The 17,126-nt window shown below is 44.9% G+C and overlaps 1 protein-coding gene across 1 annotated transcript in view; it reads left to right on the top strand.

Moving 5' to 3' along the window:
• Nucleotides 1–17,126, top strand: part of CSMD2 (CUB and Sushi multiple domains 2) — a 324,356-nt gene that overhangs the window by 228,410 nt on the left and 78,820 nt on the right. Inside the window, 4 exon segments of the mRNA XM_050909729.1 lie at nt 5,399–5,601; nt 7,489–7,680; nt 10,225–10,363; nt 10,878–11,065. Of these exon segments, the coding sequence (XP_050765686.1) occupies nt 5,399–5,601; nt 7,489–7,680; nt 10,225–10,363; nt 10,878–11,065 (722 nt within the window).

Raw genomic sequence — 17,126 nt, 5'->3', positions numbered from 1 at the left:
TCGTGTTGCCAGAGAAAATGAACACTGAAAAGGATGAGCTCTGTCACGTTACGTTTGTGAGAATGAACCGTCAGGTGTGTGAGGGTCCCCAGATGTGAGTGGACAGCTGGAAAACTGAGACGACAGCACTTAGCCTTCATCTTCTAATTGCATTGTTTTATTGTTTTAATAATAAATAGAACACATACAATGTAATTATCCTCCCGAAGGAAAGACTCAAGATGGTTTTTAAACATCTGGTCGGTACAGAGACCCAAGACTGTTTTCTCCTCCTGCTCCTCTGACTTCTCTTATGTCCTGTTGCCACTTTCCTGTTGGAAAATGGCAGTTCGAAATGTAATTTGTTTATAAGTTATGCGAATTTGGCAGTTAGGCAAGCATTGTAGTGAGAACATTTGGCTCATAAAGTTAGCGTAGTCACCAGCAGAATCCGGGCAGTTTCCTGCTCTGTGATACTTCATCTGTGATCCCTGCTGCTTAACCACTGTTCCCACACTGAGGTTTGCCCAAGCCCTGCCAAGCCACTTCAGTACTGCTCTGTGTGTACCTACATATTTCAGTCCAGCTAAAGCCATCTTCAACAGAAAACTGAAGTCTATTGGCAAGTAAAGTTTTTGCTAAGTGATGGGACTTGAGGGGGGGATATGGAGATTATAAGGTCTGTTCAACGATAATCCTCTTCTCCCACGATGTCCCATCATAATTTCTAGTGCTTGTTAGCTGGTGTGTCAGCCCCATTTCTGTGCTGACCCGAGACCCGTTGCTGTTCCAGCCCTGGACTCCTTCATTGTCGGTGCCCTTTCAGCTTCACCGTGGCTTCCTTGCTGCATCAGTACTCATCATCTCTTCAGTGGAGACTGTTAATCATGTTGAGCTCTATGGTGCTTTTAGTCGATGGATTTATGCTGGAGATAGATTTGGTCCAGTGTTTTCATTTTTACTTAATGCAGAAATTCCCTCCATTAGCTCTGCTCTTCAGTATGGTTCAGTAATGGATGGCTTCCAGTATGAACACAGGAGAGAGAGCCTAGCCAATGCAGCTTAATTCCTGCACAGGCAACTTCCAGTTGAAGTCTCCTCTGTTTTTTCATTCTCCTGTAAAAGGTTCTGAAGAATCCCAAGACTTCTGTAGGACAAAGTAGACATGAGAGACCTCCTCTTCTTCCCCCCCACCCCCAAAAGTGTAAGAGACTGCCTCACCCAGAGACTGCTTCAGCAAGTGAACTTTACTCACACATGTAATCCCTGTCTGCTTCTGTAAGAGTACTCAAACGAGCAGAGCTATGGGCTTGTGTTTGCAGGATCAGCCAGAGGCTTGGAAGGGGCCAAGGCTGAAATGAGATGATGCCAGGCAGTAGTACAGTAATACACCTTGTGACCCTTCCTTTCATCAGAGATGAAAGCTCCCTTCTTCTGTTCCTTTATTTGGCAGCTCAAACAGAACAGATGATCTCTGGGTAGTTGAGAGAGCACATCTTCAGCAACTTCATTTTTATGGTAATCCATTGGAAAAGTAATCCTCTTCAAATATGATACAATTGTATAAAGCTCTCATTTATAACTTACATTAAAATTAATCACTAAAGCTTTTTGAATAAAGCTGTATCTGCACAGAACGAGGGGAAGGAGAGGAAGGAGAGAAAGATAGAAAAATTAGTCTATACATCATTGCCATGACAGTTGAAGGGTTGCACTTTGAGAAGGGATTAATTTTGTGTGTGTGCAAACACACGCATGCACACGCACATAAAATTACAAGTAAAATGACTTGGCTTATCTGTGAGACTCTGGGGAGAGAAGGAAGTGGGAGGGTGTACTGGAAAATGAATGAAACTTGCCTTCGAGTACTGCTTGCACAGCTGAGAGCAGTGAATACACAGAAGTGGCAGTGGCGTTTTATTGTATAGCAGTGTTCTCAGCGTCATAAGAAAGTTTAATGATATTGCTAATCCTATTGTAATGGATGGTGCTGTATTGACAGGTTCCATTTTTCACTGTCTCATCTAGAAATATGAGTGAGAATAGCAGGATGTTCCAGTTTGCTTCCTTGGAGATTTCCAGGGACATAATATTTAACAGCTTTTAAGTTTGGGAACCCTCTCTGGGCTAGAGGGAGACAGCAGGCAGCCCTGCAAACTGCTGTTAGCGTGAGAAACCTGGTGCAAGCTTTGTGGGCATTACCAGCGCGTTCAAGCTGCGTTCAGCTGCTGAAGCCAGCTCCAGATGGGAGCCCAGCCTCCTGCCCAGCAGAGCCAAGTTGGGGCGGCCAGAGCGTGGATGGGAAACGTCAGCAGAAAGAGCCCCAGGTTGGTCAGTCAGGTTGTGGGGGTGCTTTCTGAAGAGCTGGGGCTAAATGGCTCACCAAAGGTTATGCAGATTGTCAGTGCAGAGCTGGCCTCTCCTCTCTGCTACTTGCCAAGCTGGGAGAACTTTCCCTCTGTCACATATATAGCCACAGTTCCTAATTTGCTTTTTGCTGCATTTTCATGCATGTAATTGGGATTGTCAGAGTGCAAGAATAAAACTCTCTTCCTCTCCGTTGTCTGCTAAACCAGTGTCTCTGTCTTGTCCTAAATGAAGCCCTGCTGGGAATAGAATCGGGCTGACAGAAAAATCATGTTGTTCGGTTACAGATGTGCCTATTGAATAGATTGATTTGCTCCAGAGCACACCAGTTTTCTTAATAAAATCAGCTATCCCCATAGACTCCTGAACCAAGTGGTGTTGGACAACCTGTGCCTGGCCACTGTGTCATCTGGTTATCGTGCGAAGGCTTTCTCCTCGCGGTGAAGCCTTGCCTGCAAGTTGTTTCTTAACGATAAAGGAGGGGAGTGAGTTGCTGCAGGCAGCCTTGTCCCACGGGGAGCCGGTGGTGAGCTCTCCCAGGCGGTGGCAGTTCCAGGGCGTCCTCCCCCCTGGGGTCAGTCTCTGGCAGCGTCTCCCTGTTTCCGAGGTCTTCAGCAATGAGTTTTCTCTGGCAGTTTTGGCTAACTAGAACCAGTTAGCCTGAGAGCAAACGTAATCAGGCCAACCTCCTGTGGAGAACAGCGCTGCTATGATCCATTCTTATTTTCCTCGAGTCTGGTTTTTTTTTTCCTCTTTGCTCAAGGTCTCTGCTAGGTAGATTTATGACTCAGCTCCCTTGGTTTCTATTGGATTCTGTGGACATCATTTTGTTGCTGAGTACATTGCGGTGTGGGTTTTTTTTTTTTTTTCCCCTTTTATGATTCTACCTGATTTATTTATGTTTGCCCCGGATAAACGGGAAAGCAGCCAAGCGAATGCTTCCTTGTTTTCCTCCGTGGGCTGTCAGGGTTTTAAGCGCAGTACCTGATTGTTTTATTTTTTGCAGATTTTTCTCAGCACAGTTTATAGATTCCTGTCCCCGTTTCAAACTGGCATGTCTCGAGTTACCTTGTGTTAGCCTGATTTCATTGTGTCAGGTGGTATTTCCCCCAGTGATAATGTGGCAATGAAAAACAGAGGCAATTAAATGCCTTCTCTTCAGTTGGCACTTTAAGTGCAGGAGTGAAAGGGACTGAACCCTGATGTATCGCAGCCTTTAGTTGATAACTCCCTTGGGTGTAACAATAATAATGACAGTATCTTATGCTTAGATGGTACTTCTCATCTTGGAAGATCCCAAAGCTCTTCGCAAAGCCTGGATTCACCTGCTTCGCATCCTTCCACAACCGAGGTTGGTTTGGTGGGGAGAAGTGCAGTGTGATATCCCCCCCAGCCCAGGGTGGGAAGAGAGGAGCATCCCACCAGGGGTTGATGTTGGGACCAAGCTTGTCCTGTCCCAGAGTGCCACCAGGCCTCTCCTGGGCATGGAGGGAACTTCTGGCCTTCTCCCATCCCCTTAGGTCCATCGCTGGTACAGGCTCTGGAGTGAATTTCCCCACTGTGATGACTCCTGCCAGCATCTTGGGCTTTCCCTGGGGAAGTTTCTGTGGAAGTGCCAAACAGGCATAGCCCTGTTTAAAAGCAGAAGACAAGAGCTCCAAGGAGTACTGCTGCAGGCAGTTCAGGACTAAGGAATACTAGCTGCGTACGCTGAAGGCCTTGCAGCCCTCTCTCCAGAGCAGACAAAACTATAAAATACACAGTAAGGAAATGAAATCAGCTTTTAGAGCGTCGTAATAAATACCTCGTTGAGAGCACAGTGCGATTTCATTGCCGGCCGCCAGTTTCTTGATTTCTGTTTTCTCTCCCTTCCCTTCTATTGTAGATTTTGGAGAGCTGGCTCATGCTGCCTCACTTCTTTATTTCTTGCTGAAGTTACTCTGTTACCTGATCTAGATACAATTTTGCAATATTCACAACTTTGTAAAACATGTCAAAATCCTTGCCTGTATCAGCCACTTCTCCCCTTGGAGGTGCTGCAGTCCAGCATTCAGAATTTGCACCCGTTTGCCACCCTCTCGCACAGCCTTTTCTGCCCCTTTTTATTAACCTCCGGGGCAGTTAACACCCTGGTAAGGGTTTCTTTTCCAGCATGATGCTGTTCTAATTAAGAGTGGTGTTGGTTGTTTCCTTTCCTTTTTTTTCCCTTGATACGCAAGATTAGCTTGGTGCCAGGAGCAAATTCTTTGATCTGAGTGCAGGTAACAAAAATCAATGCATTTTATCAGTGCATGCTGGCTCTTGACAATAAGCTGTTCCTTGCAGGACACCAAAAAAAGCAAAAGGACAGCCAAGGTTGTCGCTGTGTGCAGCATAGGGACAATGTGTGAATTGGATGAATATATGTAAGTTGTCTGAAGGGACGCCAGCACATTTTCTGCTAATTGTCTTTTTAGAATAAGTTTCTCAATACTTCTGTGTTTATCTGTTAGAGCTCAGTGAAACTACGGACAAATCCCCATCCCCTCCTTCACAGCCCTTGTACCTCTCTGCTGCAGATTTCCCATATGTCATTGACTGAGCCTTTTGTCTGTGTGACAGCTACTCGTTGAAATGTCTGAGCACCTTCAGTATAAAACCAACTGTGATATTCTGGCTGGGGACATTTCCACTGCCCACGATGGGCTTTTGGACCTTTACTTTGTTCCTCAAGATTTTTAGGAGAGATTAGTGATTTTGTTCACTCAGGAGAGAACACCAGAAAGGACCCAACTTTCCAGAAAACGTTAGTATCCATGACTCAATTGGTTTTTATTTATGGATGTGTTTTGTTAGGGAGGCATGCAACTAAGAGATCTTGGGTATTATAGACAGACAGAGTTTGGTAGAGGGCCAAAGTGCTTTGTCTAAGCTGAGTTGCAGATAACAGGAGAGAACACATTCCTTATGGGCCAAGCTACCTTAGGTTGGTACCAATCGCATTTCTAACCCTTTCAGAAAAAAAGGCAGAGCTCAGTATGTGGTCTGACTTCCAGTTCATTTTGCCACACAGGCTCCATTTCATGGTTTTCCACACTGAGGAGTTCCACGATGTGCTGAGGATCTGGGACGGTCCGGTGGAGAATGGCATCCTCCTCAAGGAGATGAGTGGGTCCAGCTTACCCAGCGATGTCCACAGTACTTTCAACTCTGTCATCCTTCAGTTCAACACTGATTTCTTCACAAGCAAGCAGGGCTTTGCTGTTCAGTTTTCAGGTAGGCTTTACGTTGTTTTCCTCAGCATTGTCCAAACCTAGCTTTGCTGATAAGTGATTTCAGGTCTATCTACAAAGTACCGATGGTGAGCAAGTGACATTGTATTGAACACAACAGCAGGAACTGTGCAGTCTTCCAGCCATTCATACTCTACCACGTTTGGGTGCAGTCTCTGCAAAGAGAGAAAAACTCTTGTATTTTGTCCTTGCAGTGCAGGTGAATTGTGTGCTCCTCTCTGCTACAGTCACCTTCACAGTGGTGAACTTGGCAGCAAGATGTAGAGCAGTACGTTGTGGAATACACAAGAAGGAATTACAAATATTTTCCACCACGGGTCCCTTAGAGACACCAGTATGCAGGCAACTTCCCCCAGGCGTTCTGAGAGCAGTTGGTCAGTGGTCTCTGAAAACCAAGTCTATTTAAAATCCCTCAAATTGGATCCCCTGAGATGCAGATCACAAAAAGCTCTGTCAGCTATAGGGATGTCATTGCTCGCAGCAGCACTACGTGTAATGCAACTGCAATCTGTCGTTGCCTAAGTCCTGGCTGCTGTTACCTAAGACTTGGCCTTGCAAACACATTAATTTCAATTATATTAGGGTAATATATTTCAACGTTCACACGGAGGTTTCCAGGATGCAGGCCTTCACTGACACGTCCAGTAACCAACCAGCAGATGCCTATTTTGGAGATGGCAGTAAACAGGGAGGCTGTTGGGTGAACGATGATACGACCTTCCTGGGACTCAGACACATCTGAGCATCAGAGCTCGTTCTGTCTCTCCCAAGCTTTTGCCCATAGTTTTCTGTTCAGGGTGCCTTGCGTGGCCAGGAGAGCAGGCCAGCTCTTTGGGAAGAGTTTGTGCTGCGTACAAGACCTTCTGGGATGACCAAGACAGAGGCAGAGCTTTGTGTCACCCAGCACAGCTCTGCCATCCTCTTTCTTTGCCAGGTTTGTGTCTCAGCCTGCCAGGACGGACCAGACTGGGCTGCTAACTTGCTTATCTTCAGTTGCACAGAAAGAGAGAGAGGGATTTCCTCTGGCTCTTTTAAGAAGAGCTTTCTCTAAACCGCCTAGGTGTAATAGACTCTCATCAACTTAGCAGGAAATAAGCTCTGCTCCACTGCCTGATACGGAGCTGGTCTTTATTGAATGCTCCTGCTCAAAGCCTTTGTTCACAAGGTGTGACTAAGTAGTCAGACCTAAGCTCAGGAGTATACAGTTTTGGATCTTGTGAACTTTAATGATCTATATAAGCTTGCAAAACTTCTATTACTCAGGACTTCCCATACTGTTAAGTAGTTGTAGTGTTGACATACCTTGGGCTCAGTCAGCAGTGAAGCTGTGCTGCCTGCCCCCAGCTGAGAGGGAGCTGAGGGGGTCATCTCATACCTCGAAGGGACGCAGCAGCGAGACTGGGAGGGAAACACGTGCCTTTCTAAAAGGTCAGGCTTGATACTTCACTGGGCTAAAGGATAAATTGCTCTGACACTCAGGGAAAGTGAAAAGTGCTAGCGGATTAGTTTATTTTGCAGCATGTGTCTGACACAGAATTCTATAAAAATGCCATGTAAGATCAGTGGATGTCTGGACTTATTAAGTAAACATGCATGTGCACAATTACACATCAAACTTGCACTCTGTGTAGAGCACTTGAACTTGCCGTTCCCCAGAGCCTTTACCAGCTGGAGTGGCAGATGCTCAGTGCAAAGTAAAAGCCGTTTTTTGTGTGTGTGGCAACTTTAAGGGATACTGAAGGAGGAGAGATGGAGAATGAAGTCATTGCTTGGTATCTGTTTAAGGACAAGTCTAAGTACAGCTGGTGTTGTAAGTCTGTATTAAATATAAATACATATATATTAAATATATATTTTTAATACTCTTCAGTTTCCACTGCCACTTCCTGCAATGACCCAGGAATTCCCCAGAATGGGAGCCGGAGTGGTGACAGCAAAGAGGCGGGTGACTCCATCATCTTCCAGTGTAATCCAGGATACGCTCTGCAAGGGGAGGCCAAAATCACTTGCGTGCAGATTGAGAACAGATTTTTCTGGCAACCAGACCCTCCCTCCTGCACAGGTATGAACACGCATCCATCCTCCCGTTGCCCTGGCTTCCCTGCCCTGTTTCATTGCAAGACTTCTGTATCTGAAGGGGATGGGTCCCACCTGGTTTGAAGAGGTATATGACAAGGTATATACGTCTCAGGCAGCTGTCTCATAGAACTACTTTTTAGGTTTATCCCCAGAGTGTCTGGGACAATGAGAATCTAGTTCATGTTGGAAGTTCATAGGACATACTGCAATGTAAGTGATATTTAACCTGACAAGTCAAAATTAAAGGCTTCTTTAAAACTCAGGTTGGTAGAGAGGATTGGGGTCATGGGTGAATAACTTCTGCATGAGAAGACAGCAAATTCTGTCGTGAGAAAGAACTATCTGACATTTTCTTTGAGCTCATAAAGTAATAAAAGAAGCTCATAAAACTGATTCTTTTACTATGTCCAGAACACATAAAAATAGTCATGCTAAGCACATAAGAGCAATAAACATCAAGTTTGCTGGCCAATTAAATGCTACCCACAAATTACTTACCTGTAACCTTCATTCCTGTTTATGCACTGTTATCTCAAGCAAAAAAAAAAGAAAAAAAAAAATCTGTTTCTAGCATCTGATTTAATGCCAGCTAGGAAACTTCTACAGCGTGCACAGGATTTATGCTCCCTGCAGGATGACTTGGTTTCTGAATGACTATCTTGATGATCTAGTGTGGCACCCTTTCAGCCTGATAGCGACAGTCCTTTTAGTCTTCCTGGAGCTCTAACTAAATCATATTGTTGCATGTCATGCCCATCCTCGTCATTCTCCTGTTGAGTTTTTTTTCACACCAGAAGCTGGGCTCTCAGTCCTTTTCAGAGAAATGTAGCCACTGCCTTAATCTTGGTGTGAGATGAATTCCCATGGGTCGTCTCCAATTTGATTTGGAGATATTGTGTTGGGTCCTTTTTGAACAGAAGTCTGGCAGTCTTGTTTTAGGAGTCATAAGCTCTGTGAAAAAGCTGAAAGCAGTGTCTTGCTCCTTCTCTATATTCAGTGACAAAGGATTTGGAGGAATAATCAGTAGCCAAATAATATCAGTTTTATAGTAACTGTGTAACAGGCTGCCTAGTTAGAGCTGAGCTGGAAAACGGGGTTTAATTTAGGGCTTGGATTTTATGTTTGTATTTAGCATTTCAGATATATTTTCACATCTTTATTGTACGATTTCTGCAGTCCCTAAACAATGTGGGCTGAACTGGAGCCTCAGCCGAAACAACCCCCAGAGGTTTGGGGTATTTGAAGTCTGTATCCTGACCCAACTCCAAACCGCTATGGCTTGGACCAGTTTCTAGCTTAAATCTTTTGGAGATTATGGGTGGGATTTTCAAAGAAATCAGAGGTGTTGAACAGTCATCTCCCTTAGGCTTTTCAAAAATGAGTCCGTATACTTTAGTTTCTCCTGAATTTTCCCCTGACTTTACAGTCTGGAAGAAGAACGCACCCTAAAGGTTAAGGTAAATGGACACAGAATAGATGCTCGTGGTTCTTCCAAGTTATTTGTGCGTGACCTTCAGCTAAACTCTTCACTGTCTGTGCTGTGATTTCCTTGTCTATTCAAGAGGGATAACAGTTCTCCGTGCCTGCAGTAGCCTGCGACTGGACTTGGCTGAAGAAGTTGCTTTTGGGCCTTGGAGAAGGGTCTTTAGTTTAATCTCTACTGTGATCTTTATAGAACCGCCCCACTACGTTTTACCTGATATCTGGAGATTCTTGTGTATTTGCAGGGCTTTATAAAAGCCCACAAGATAAACATACATGCTTGCTCCTTCGTGGAAGATCCTTCCAAGATTTGTTCTGTTATTTCTGACCCATGCTAGTTCATTTCCCACTCGGTGTTTGCATTGCTGTAGGCTGGTTGGTGTCAGACGCCCGAGTTTAACACAGGCTGCGCTCCCCTCTCTCTCACCCTGTCCCAGATCTGGGAGGATCGATCTGAGCAAGGAGGGGAATGTTAGAGCATCGACCCTCGTGAAGAGACTGCAGAAGGGCTGACAGTAATAAATCAGTCATGAGTATTTGCCACAGTGGAAACATATGCAGGCACTTTCAGCCTCGAAAAAGTAATAATTGATTTTTCTATCAGCTTGGCATTTAATGTGTTGGTAACTGTAATAAACATGAACAAGCCATTAGTCCCAGACAACCTGTTTTCACTTATTTAGCAACCATCCAGACTTTGACCAGGAGTTGCCTAAATAAATGCAACAGAAGAGCATAAAGCATCTCTGTCTCTTTCTGGTTGCTCACTTATGTATCTTGTGAAGATTGTAATAGCATCCATAGCTCTGTTTCTCTGCGCGCGCGTGTGTGTGTGTACCCTCTCTGGAATAACAGAGCGCTCATCTCTGTGAGGGCCACTACAGGCTCTTGTAATACATACCTTAATATTGGCCAGCCTTGCAATCTGCCTCTCTATCCCCTTATCTATCCATCTCTCTCTCTCCCCCCCCCTTCCTGCATCTCATCTACTATTTTTTAAGTTTCTCTAAGACAACGCCTCATCCCTTTGCTTGATTGCCTTCAGCTCCCTGTGGAGGTATCTTGACAGGACCGGCAGGAGTGATCTTGTCCCCGCAGTACCCGGAGCCCTACCCACCAGGGAAGGAGTGTGACTGGAAGCTGACTGTCTCTCCTGATTATGTCATTGCCCTGGTATTTAATACGTACGTACCTGAGAGCTGTTTGGTTCCACTTCTGTGTCTGCCTGTGGGGACAGGGTGGGGATACCAGTGGTGGGGCACTGTCTGGGTGAACTGGGTCTGCATGTGGGTCCTTTCCTCTCTGAAAGAACCAAACCTGGTAGGACTGTCCCGTAGTCCTGGGTAATCTGTTCTCAGACATCACCTTAATTTGGGGAAGATACACATATTTCAACTGCAGCTCCTTTTTGAGATACACATGGTTTTTACAGAACATAACCAGGTAACTGGTGCGGCATAGGAAACCCCTGAGCAACACTGGCTTACGCTTTTGTGCTCTTGACTGCGTCACCAGTGCTCGATTCCTTACATGTGGAACGGAGACAGAAATGTCCTGTACTTAGCTGAGGAGCTGGTTTGGGGCAGAAGCAATCTCTCAGCTATGTGGTTGTACAGCCCATCAAGACCACAGTCTGTTGTTCTCCAGGGCCTGCTGTAGCATGCTCATACTTCAAGCATTCTTCCTTTGATTTTGCAGCTTCAGTTTGGAGCCTGGCTATGATTTCCTTCATATCTACGATGGACCCAATTCACTCAGCCCCCTGATCGGAAGCTTTTACGGTTCCCAGCTACCAGAGAGGATAGAGAGCAGCAGTAACAGCCTCTTCCTCGCTTTCCGAAGCGATGCATCAGTCAGCAACACCGGATTTGTCATTGACTACACAGGTAAGAGCTGTCCGGGGGTGCGCCTGGCCCAGCTGACTCAGCAAATACAGGGGATTTTACCTGCACTTATTCTCAGGTTAAGCCACCTAGCTGAACCAAACAGGAGAAGCTCTAGACGCTGTGAAAACCTCTCCTCAGGCAGTAATCCTGCTGTCTGTTTTGCTACCACCAGAGCTGATTAAGAGGCATGGCAGGGAAAATTGGGAGTTGAAGAGAGGGGGTCCTGTAGGCTGGCAGAAGAGCTAGGGTACGTAAGGTAGATAAGAGCAGCATAAAAGGACTGGTATGTGGCTGAGGATCAGTCACATGTGGCTGCTTCTGTGTGGGGCTTTCATTAACAGAGAAGAAAGGTTTTACATCTTCCCCTTCCCTCCTGTAAAGAAAATCAAGAGAGATTCCCAGAAAATATATATTTATGTACAGGCTGTATTCTGTATAACCTTTCTTGCTCCACACTGAATTTAAATAGTTCTTTCTTCTCCTTAGTGAGCAGAACATGCCGCTTCATTGCAGATTTGAGCTTTCAGAGTAGTAGAGAGTGCTGAACTGTTAGCTGGTTATTAGGAATGCTCCATATTGCCACGGATTTAGGATTTATTCTTAGTGGCAAGAGCGGCTTTGTCCAAGAAAAGGAGGTGCAGGCATACATATCCAATATGGGATCTCAGCCTGAATTTTTGATACTGTCATTCAAGAGTGTACCAAACGATTGGGTGGCTATATCTAGAGGCGAGGACCACGGAGGTGGATGCTCAGCTCTCTTGAGTCAATGGAGCTCTCCTGAAATCTGTGCATTTTGCTTCACTTAAGATTCTAAAGCATCTACTTAAAAAATCACTAATAATTAGTAAAATGAACAGAATAGTTCACAGGTATCAGTGTTATTAGAGCAGTGGCTGTTTTTTTTCTTGCTTGGTTGAGGAGGAAGTAAAACATTGTGGTGGCTTCAGCTCTAATGGTGAGAGACAGGGGCAGAGGTTAGAGTTTTCCCTGGGTGCTTTTAGCTCTCTGTCGATGGAGCAAGCTGAGAAGTGACAGACCTGGCACTGCTGTTCCGGGAGATGGGGGGAAAAAGGAAGGCTTTGGCAGATATGTTCCTTGTTTGTGCATAAGGTAGGTGGAAGAATGGAGTTGTTACAAACTGTAGTAAAAAATATGCTCTGAAAAGCTGGATCTGATGAGCCAGGATTACGTGGAATGGAGAAAAGGATTAAAAACCGGGAAGAAACCAGGGCTAGAAAGAAAGAATTCTTCAAGCCTGCTCTGGCCTATATGGACTAGTTTGCAGTATGGGAAAAAAGCATTGATGGCTTCAGATGTACTGGATGCGTGCCACTGTGCAACATGGCTTTGCATCCGTGGTGTACACTGTGAAACAGGCTGTTGAGTCTTGTTGGCCCAACTGTGTGCTGTGGGAGCAGTAATAGCTCATGCTGGAGAGCTGATGGGCTGCTGCTGTGTTTTCAGGGCTGCTGCTGCTTGCTCTGTGTGCTTGGGCAATTCTCTCTTCCTATACCCTGTCTCCGGTCTGTGGTTCATGCTTTTGAATTTACCTGTACCAGAGGTTAAAAGATAGTGAGATGGCAATTCCTATTAGTTATGCTGAACAGATGAATTTCCCTCTGGTAAAGTTACGAAATAATAAGACAAAGACAATTAGCACTGCTTAAGGTTCAAGAGATTAAAAGTTTTCTGCTCTCATTAGAATTAATTTTACTAAAAATTAAGTCTTAGGTTTTCTTCTTTTCCACTTTCTTTTTGGGCAGCCAGAAAGTAGTTAACAAATGAAGTCTCATTAAATTAGGGTGGTTGTGCGATGCATTTTTCTCCTAAACACTCCTACAGTGTTAATCGCGCCTACATACTTCCCACAAAGCTAAACTGCTGGGAGAAAAGAATGAAGCTTTAAGTTTGCTCATTAATTTCCCTGTACTTTAAAAGGAACCTGGGATTCAAGTCTGAGAAGCGGCAGAAAATAGAACTTTGGGGAATTGAAGGAAGAAGAAAAGAAATGCAGGAGGGAGCATGTGTGAAAGAAAATCAAATACCGAGCTCGGCTCCTTGCCAGCGTGGAATCCCAAGTACAGTTCAAAGACACTGTCTTCTCTCAGCCATCTCATGGTGTTTGGTCAGTGCTGCAGCCCACGTAGGCTTCTGCCCCTATAGTTCCCCTAAATACCATGTATCACCTGTATGTGAAATACTCTTAATTACCAGGGGCTTTGTAGTCCCCTTTTGGTAATGTTTTTTGGGGGAAAAAAAAAGCGAAGCAGCCATCTGTCAGTCCCTGTTTGAAATCCTGCATCTTCTCTGGGACTGGGACTGTATCGGTAGCCTGCAGCTACAGTGTGTCGGGTGAATTTCAAACAGCCTCAGCACTTCATTTGAAATTGTTTCAGGGGCAATGGCTCTTCAAGAGAAAGTTGTCCTCTGGGGCCAGGAGGAATGGAGAAAACAGAGAGAGAAGAATGAATTTGGCTTTTATTATGTCTGTTTTTGCATAGAGCATGACAGCGAGAGTAAAGTGGGAATGCAGCAATGCCATAGAAAGGTGTTTGAGGGCAGATCTTCAGCCAGGCAATTTCCCAGTTTAGCTACACGGATACACTACGCCAGCAGGATTTCTGATAGATGAACCCATATCTTTTGCTTTGCACCCATGATGCACTGTCAGCTGTGCAGCAGAATGAAAAATCAAACTAAGGTTACCAGCAACAAAACCGTAAGCGTGCTTTCCCCACGCACACTTAAATTTACAGAGGTTTGGTTTTACTGCATAAAGCCTTGGATTGGTTCAGAGGGTCAGGTGAAACTTAAATGCAATAGTTTGGGGTTTCAACTGGGGAGGAATTTATTCTTTGGAATGACTTAGCAGGAGTGAGTAGATTTTGAGTTCAGGCTGGTTTATGACAAGGAAGACATGCTCTGCTCAGGCATCCTGTTTAAGGTCTGTTGAAGTTATCATAATCCTTAAAAAAGTGCTTGTTTGCAACACCAGCTTAGTTAATGTTGTCACTTCTGTGAAAGCAGTGTGCTGTGTTCGTAGCAGATTCACTTGAGCCCAACAAATATTAGTCTACCAAAGCAAAAGGATGATAAGTTCTTGATTACAAAATAGGAAAGACAGTTACAAAACAAAAGCTTAAACGCAGGAAAGAGATGGCTTGCAATATACCTAGAATTCTAATAATCAGTTTGCATTGCAGCATCTCGCAAGCCACAGATTTTTATTAAGATACGTTTTATATACTGAAACTCTGATATTTTTAAATGGAGACTGCACTTTGTTAGTAATGTAAAGGGCAGGCTAGTCGTTTGGAGAGCTTTTCCCAAATTATTCCCCTCCCTTGTATTTTGGGAGTGTTGGGGACCTGTTGTCATGAACACAGAAGCGGGTCAAACTCCATCAGTCACTGCCTCCATCCGAGCAACGTATCCTGATGGGTTGGTGCTGAATGGGACCCAAGGTGCGTATCTAGGTTTGGCTCCCAGTGCTTGGGGCAGGGGGCAGGAAGGAGTTTCCAGGTTGGATACTCCAAAGCGGGAGGTTTTCTCACGCTTTTTTGTACTCCTGTTTCTGTTGTGGGCCAGAAGTGAAGAGGCGTGAAATTGAAAGCAAATGAAGCAAAACTGATTACTTTTCACCCTTCCAAAGGAATGAAAAAAAAAAAAAAATCCAACAAAACCCAAACCCCAAGCCTTATTCCAAATCCATTATTATTTAGCCAGAACTATTTTGCCCATCCTAAGCTTATAAACATATATTCAGCATTACTTATGGGTTATTTAAGGTGGAAGTTCCCCACAGAAACACTGTTCTGTAAAATCTGTTGCAAAGCAAGCTGTTTAAAAATATCTAGCACTGTTTGCTGTTAAAACAGTCACAAATGGGAGATGATGCTTGACCCTAGAACAACCTGCTTTTGAAAAACAGATCTGTCCTTTGGAAAAGGTAGTCCGTTTAGCTGGATGAGTCGGAGTGTGCTGGGCTCCCGACAAGCTGGTGTGGCAGCAGCCAAGCTGCTTGGGATGCCAAGGCTACACCTGGTCTTTAAGATGCTAATGTAATTTGTCCTGTCTTAAGTATATGACGACTGTTGTGGAAAACTGTCTTCTAGACAGTTTCTCTTGGGGTTGCTTTAAGGCTTAGCTCTTAATAAAGGCTTGCACATCTTCACAGATATGGAGTTCATGATGCACTTTGCAGACAGAAACTCCGCAGTGAAGCTGTTCTCGAAGATGCAGATGAAAGCCTGACCTCCTGGTCTAGGAGCTCATGCACGCTTTGAGTTTTCCTTGGGAAAGGAGAGGGGAAGCACAGAAAATTCTGCTTTCTGTGGACTAATGAGCCAGTTCTCATGGCATTTTTGTCTTGACTCTTTTCTAAACATTTGGCAGCCTGAATCCATGTTAATTGGGACATCAGGGTAAAGTCCTCGATTTCTGAAGGTCTGAGTGAAAATAAAACGTTAATTCTAAATGGGCAAGCCGCGCTGTATTCACTTCATAGCTTAATAAATCAAAGGCTGGGGAAGCTGTGGCTTTCCCACATCCCTCTACGAGCCTTTTGCAGTCGCCACGCAACCAAAGACTTCCTTAAAGTTGAGCTCCTGCCTCCCTTTGTAGCCTACTGCTGAGGATCATCCGGGCAGTTCATCTGCAGAGGAGGAGTGTTCAGCTGGAGATGTGCGTAGGACTAGTGTGTCAGGATGCATCATCCTCTAAGGTGAGTGGTGTCCCTGAAGACACAGACCCTCAAGGGAACAGAAACAGTCAAGAATGAGGAAAACACAACAAAAGTAGCAGGGCTGTTGCTCAGCAATCAGCCACCACCCTTTTTTTCAGCAGTCGACAGAGTGACTTGAGCACTGAATGTCATGATTTTTCAAAGCAAGAGCAGAGGCTGAGATCAAGCACATGGCTAAGACATCTGACAGCCAGGTGGGAGGCTGATTGACAGGTTGAAGCCACATCAACTTGTTGGATGAAAGGCAGTGAGACTGTTCAAAATAATGAGAGAGGCATAAAGTGGTCAGAAGGAAGCCGTTGGGTGCAGCTTTTCTATGAAAGGGTCTAAAAGTGAATATTAGCAATTCAGAGAAATAAAGGCTTGCAGAGTGAAAAAATATTTTGGGAGAGTAGATGAAGCATTTACACTTGCAAATGGCTTGTGTGCTACAGCGGACTCTGGGCCGTGCAGCTGCACTGCTCATCTTCAGTGCTCTGGGTGACTGGTGCCCAGAAGCAATTCGTCACCTCTGTGGGCTGCGATGACCGGTCTGTACAGGAATACTCCATCGACTCGCAGCTATGGCTGATGTCTCACAGGCATAAGGATAAATGAGGAGGTAATGTGTTCGTCTGAGCTGACCAGAGCGCTAAGGGCTTTGCTTTCCAGTGCTGTGACTGAAACAAGCTTTTTGGTCCTGATATCTTACTCATCATAATCAAGATTTCTCTTTTGTGGCTAGCTGGTGTCTCAGCAGGACCTACTGTCAGATCGCACACAGGAAATAACAGGATAAAAATATTTGTTGAATTCTTTTGTCTTAGAACTCCCAATCTTCATGTTGTGAGTATCAGAGCTCTCTTTTGAGTGCTGCAGTGATTATGCTTCTAGGCACATGTGTGTCTCTTCCCAGGATCAGATAAACTGGAACATCTTGTTATTTGGTTGGGGAACAGGGTTGCTCAAAGGAAAAGTGGCTTGTCCAAAGTTCGTGCAGCAACACACCCCTGACACAGAGGAGAACCCAGGACTTCATCATTTAAAGTCTGATGATACAAGTGTGTGATGGTCTGTGAGGAGCATTCAGGTTGACCAGCCTGTGGCTCCCAAAATAGGGAATTGGTGTTCTAGGAAAAACCAGTGGCCTCACTGCTGTGGCTCAGGGCAGCTGTTCCTGGTGGAAACATTTCACGTCCTTTTGTACCCTGTTTACCTGGATCACTAGCTAGTGGTACAGCTGTTGTGTAAAAGAAACCATAGAGCTAATCCTATTTTTCACTGCAAACAAAGAAACAAAAGCAAGATCTGGGGGCTTTACTGTTTTCTGTTTCT

The sequence above is a fragment of the Gymnogyps californianus genome, chromosome 22, assembly GCF_018139145.2.
Source record: "Gymnogyps californianus isolate 813 chromosome 22, ASM1813914v2, whole genome shotgun sequence".
Taxonomy (NCBI): Eukaryota; Metazoa; Chordata; class Aves; order Accipitriformes; family Cathartidae; genus Gymnogyps; species Gymnogyps californianus.
The sequence above is the reverse complement of the archived record's forward strand: the minus strand, read 5'-3'. Positions and strand labels throughout refer to the sequence as shown.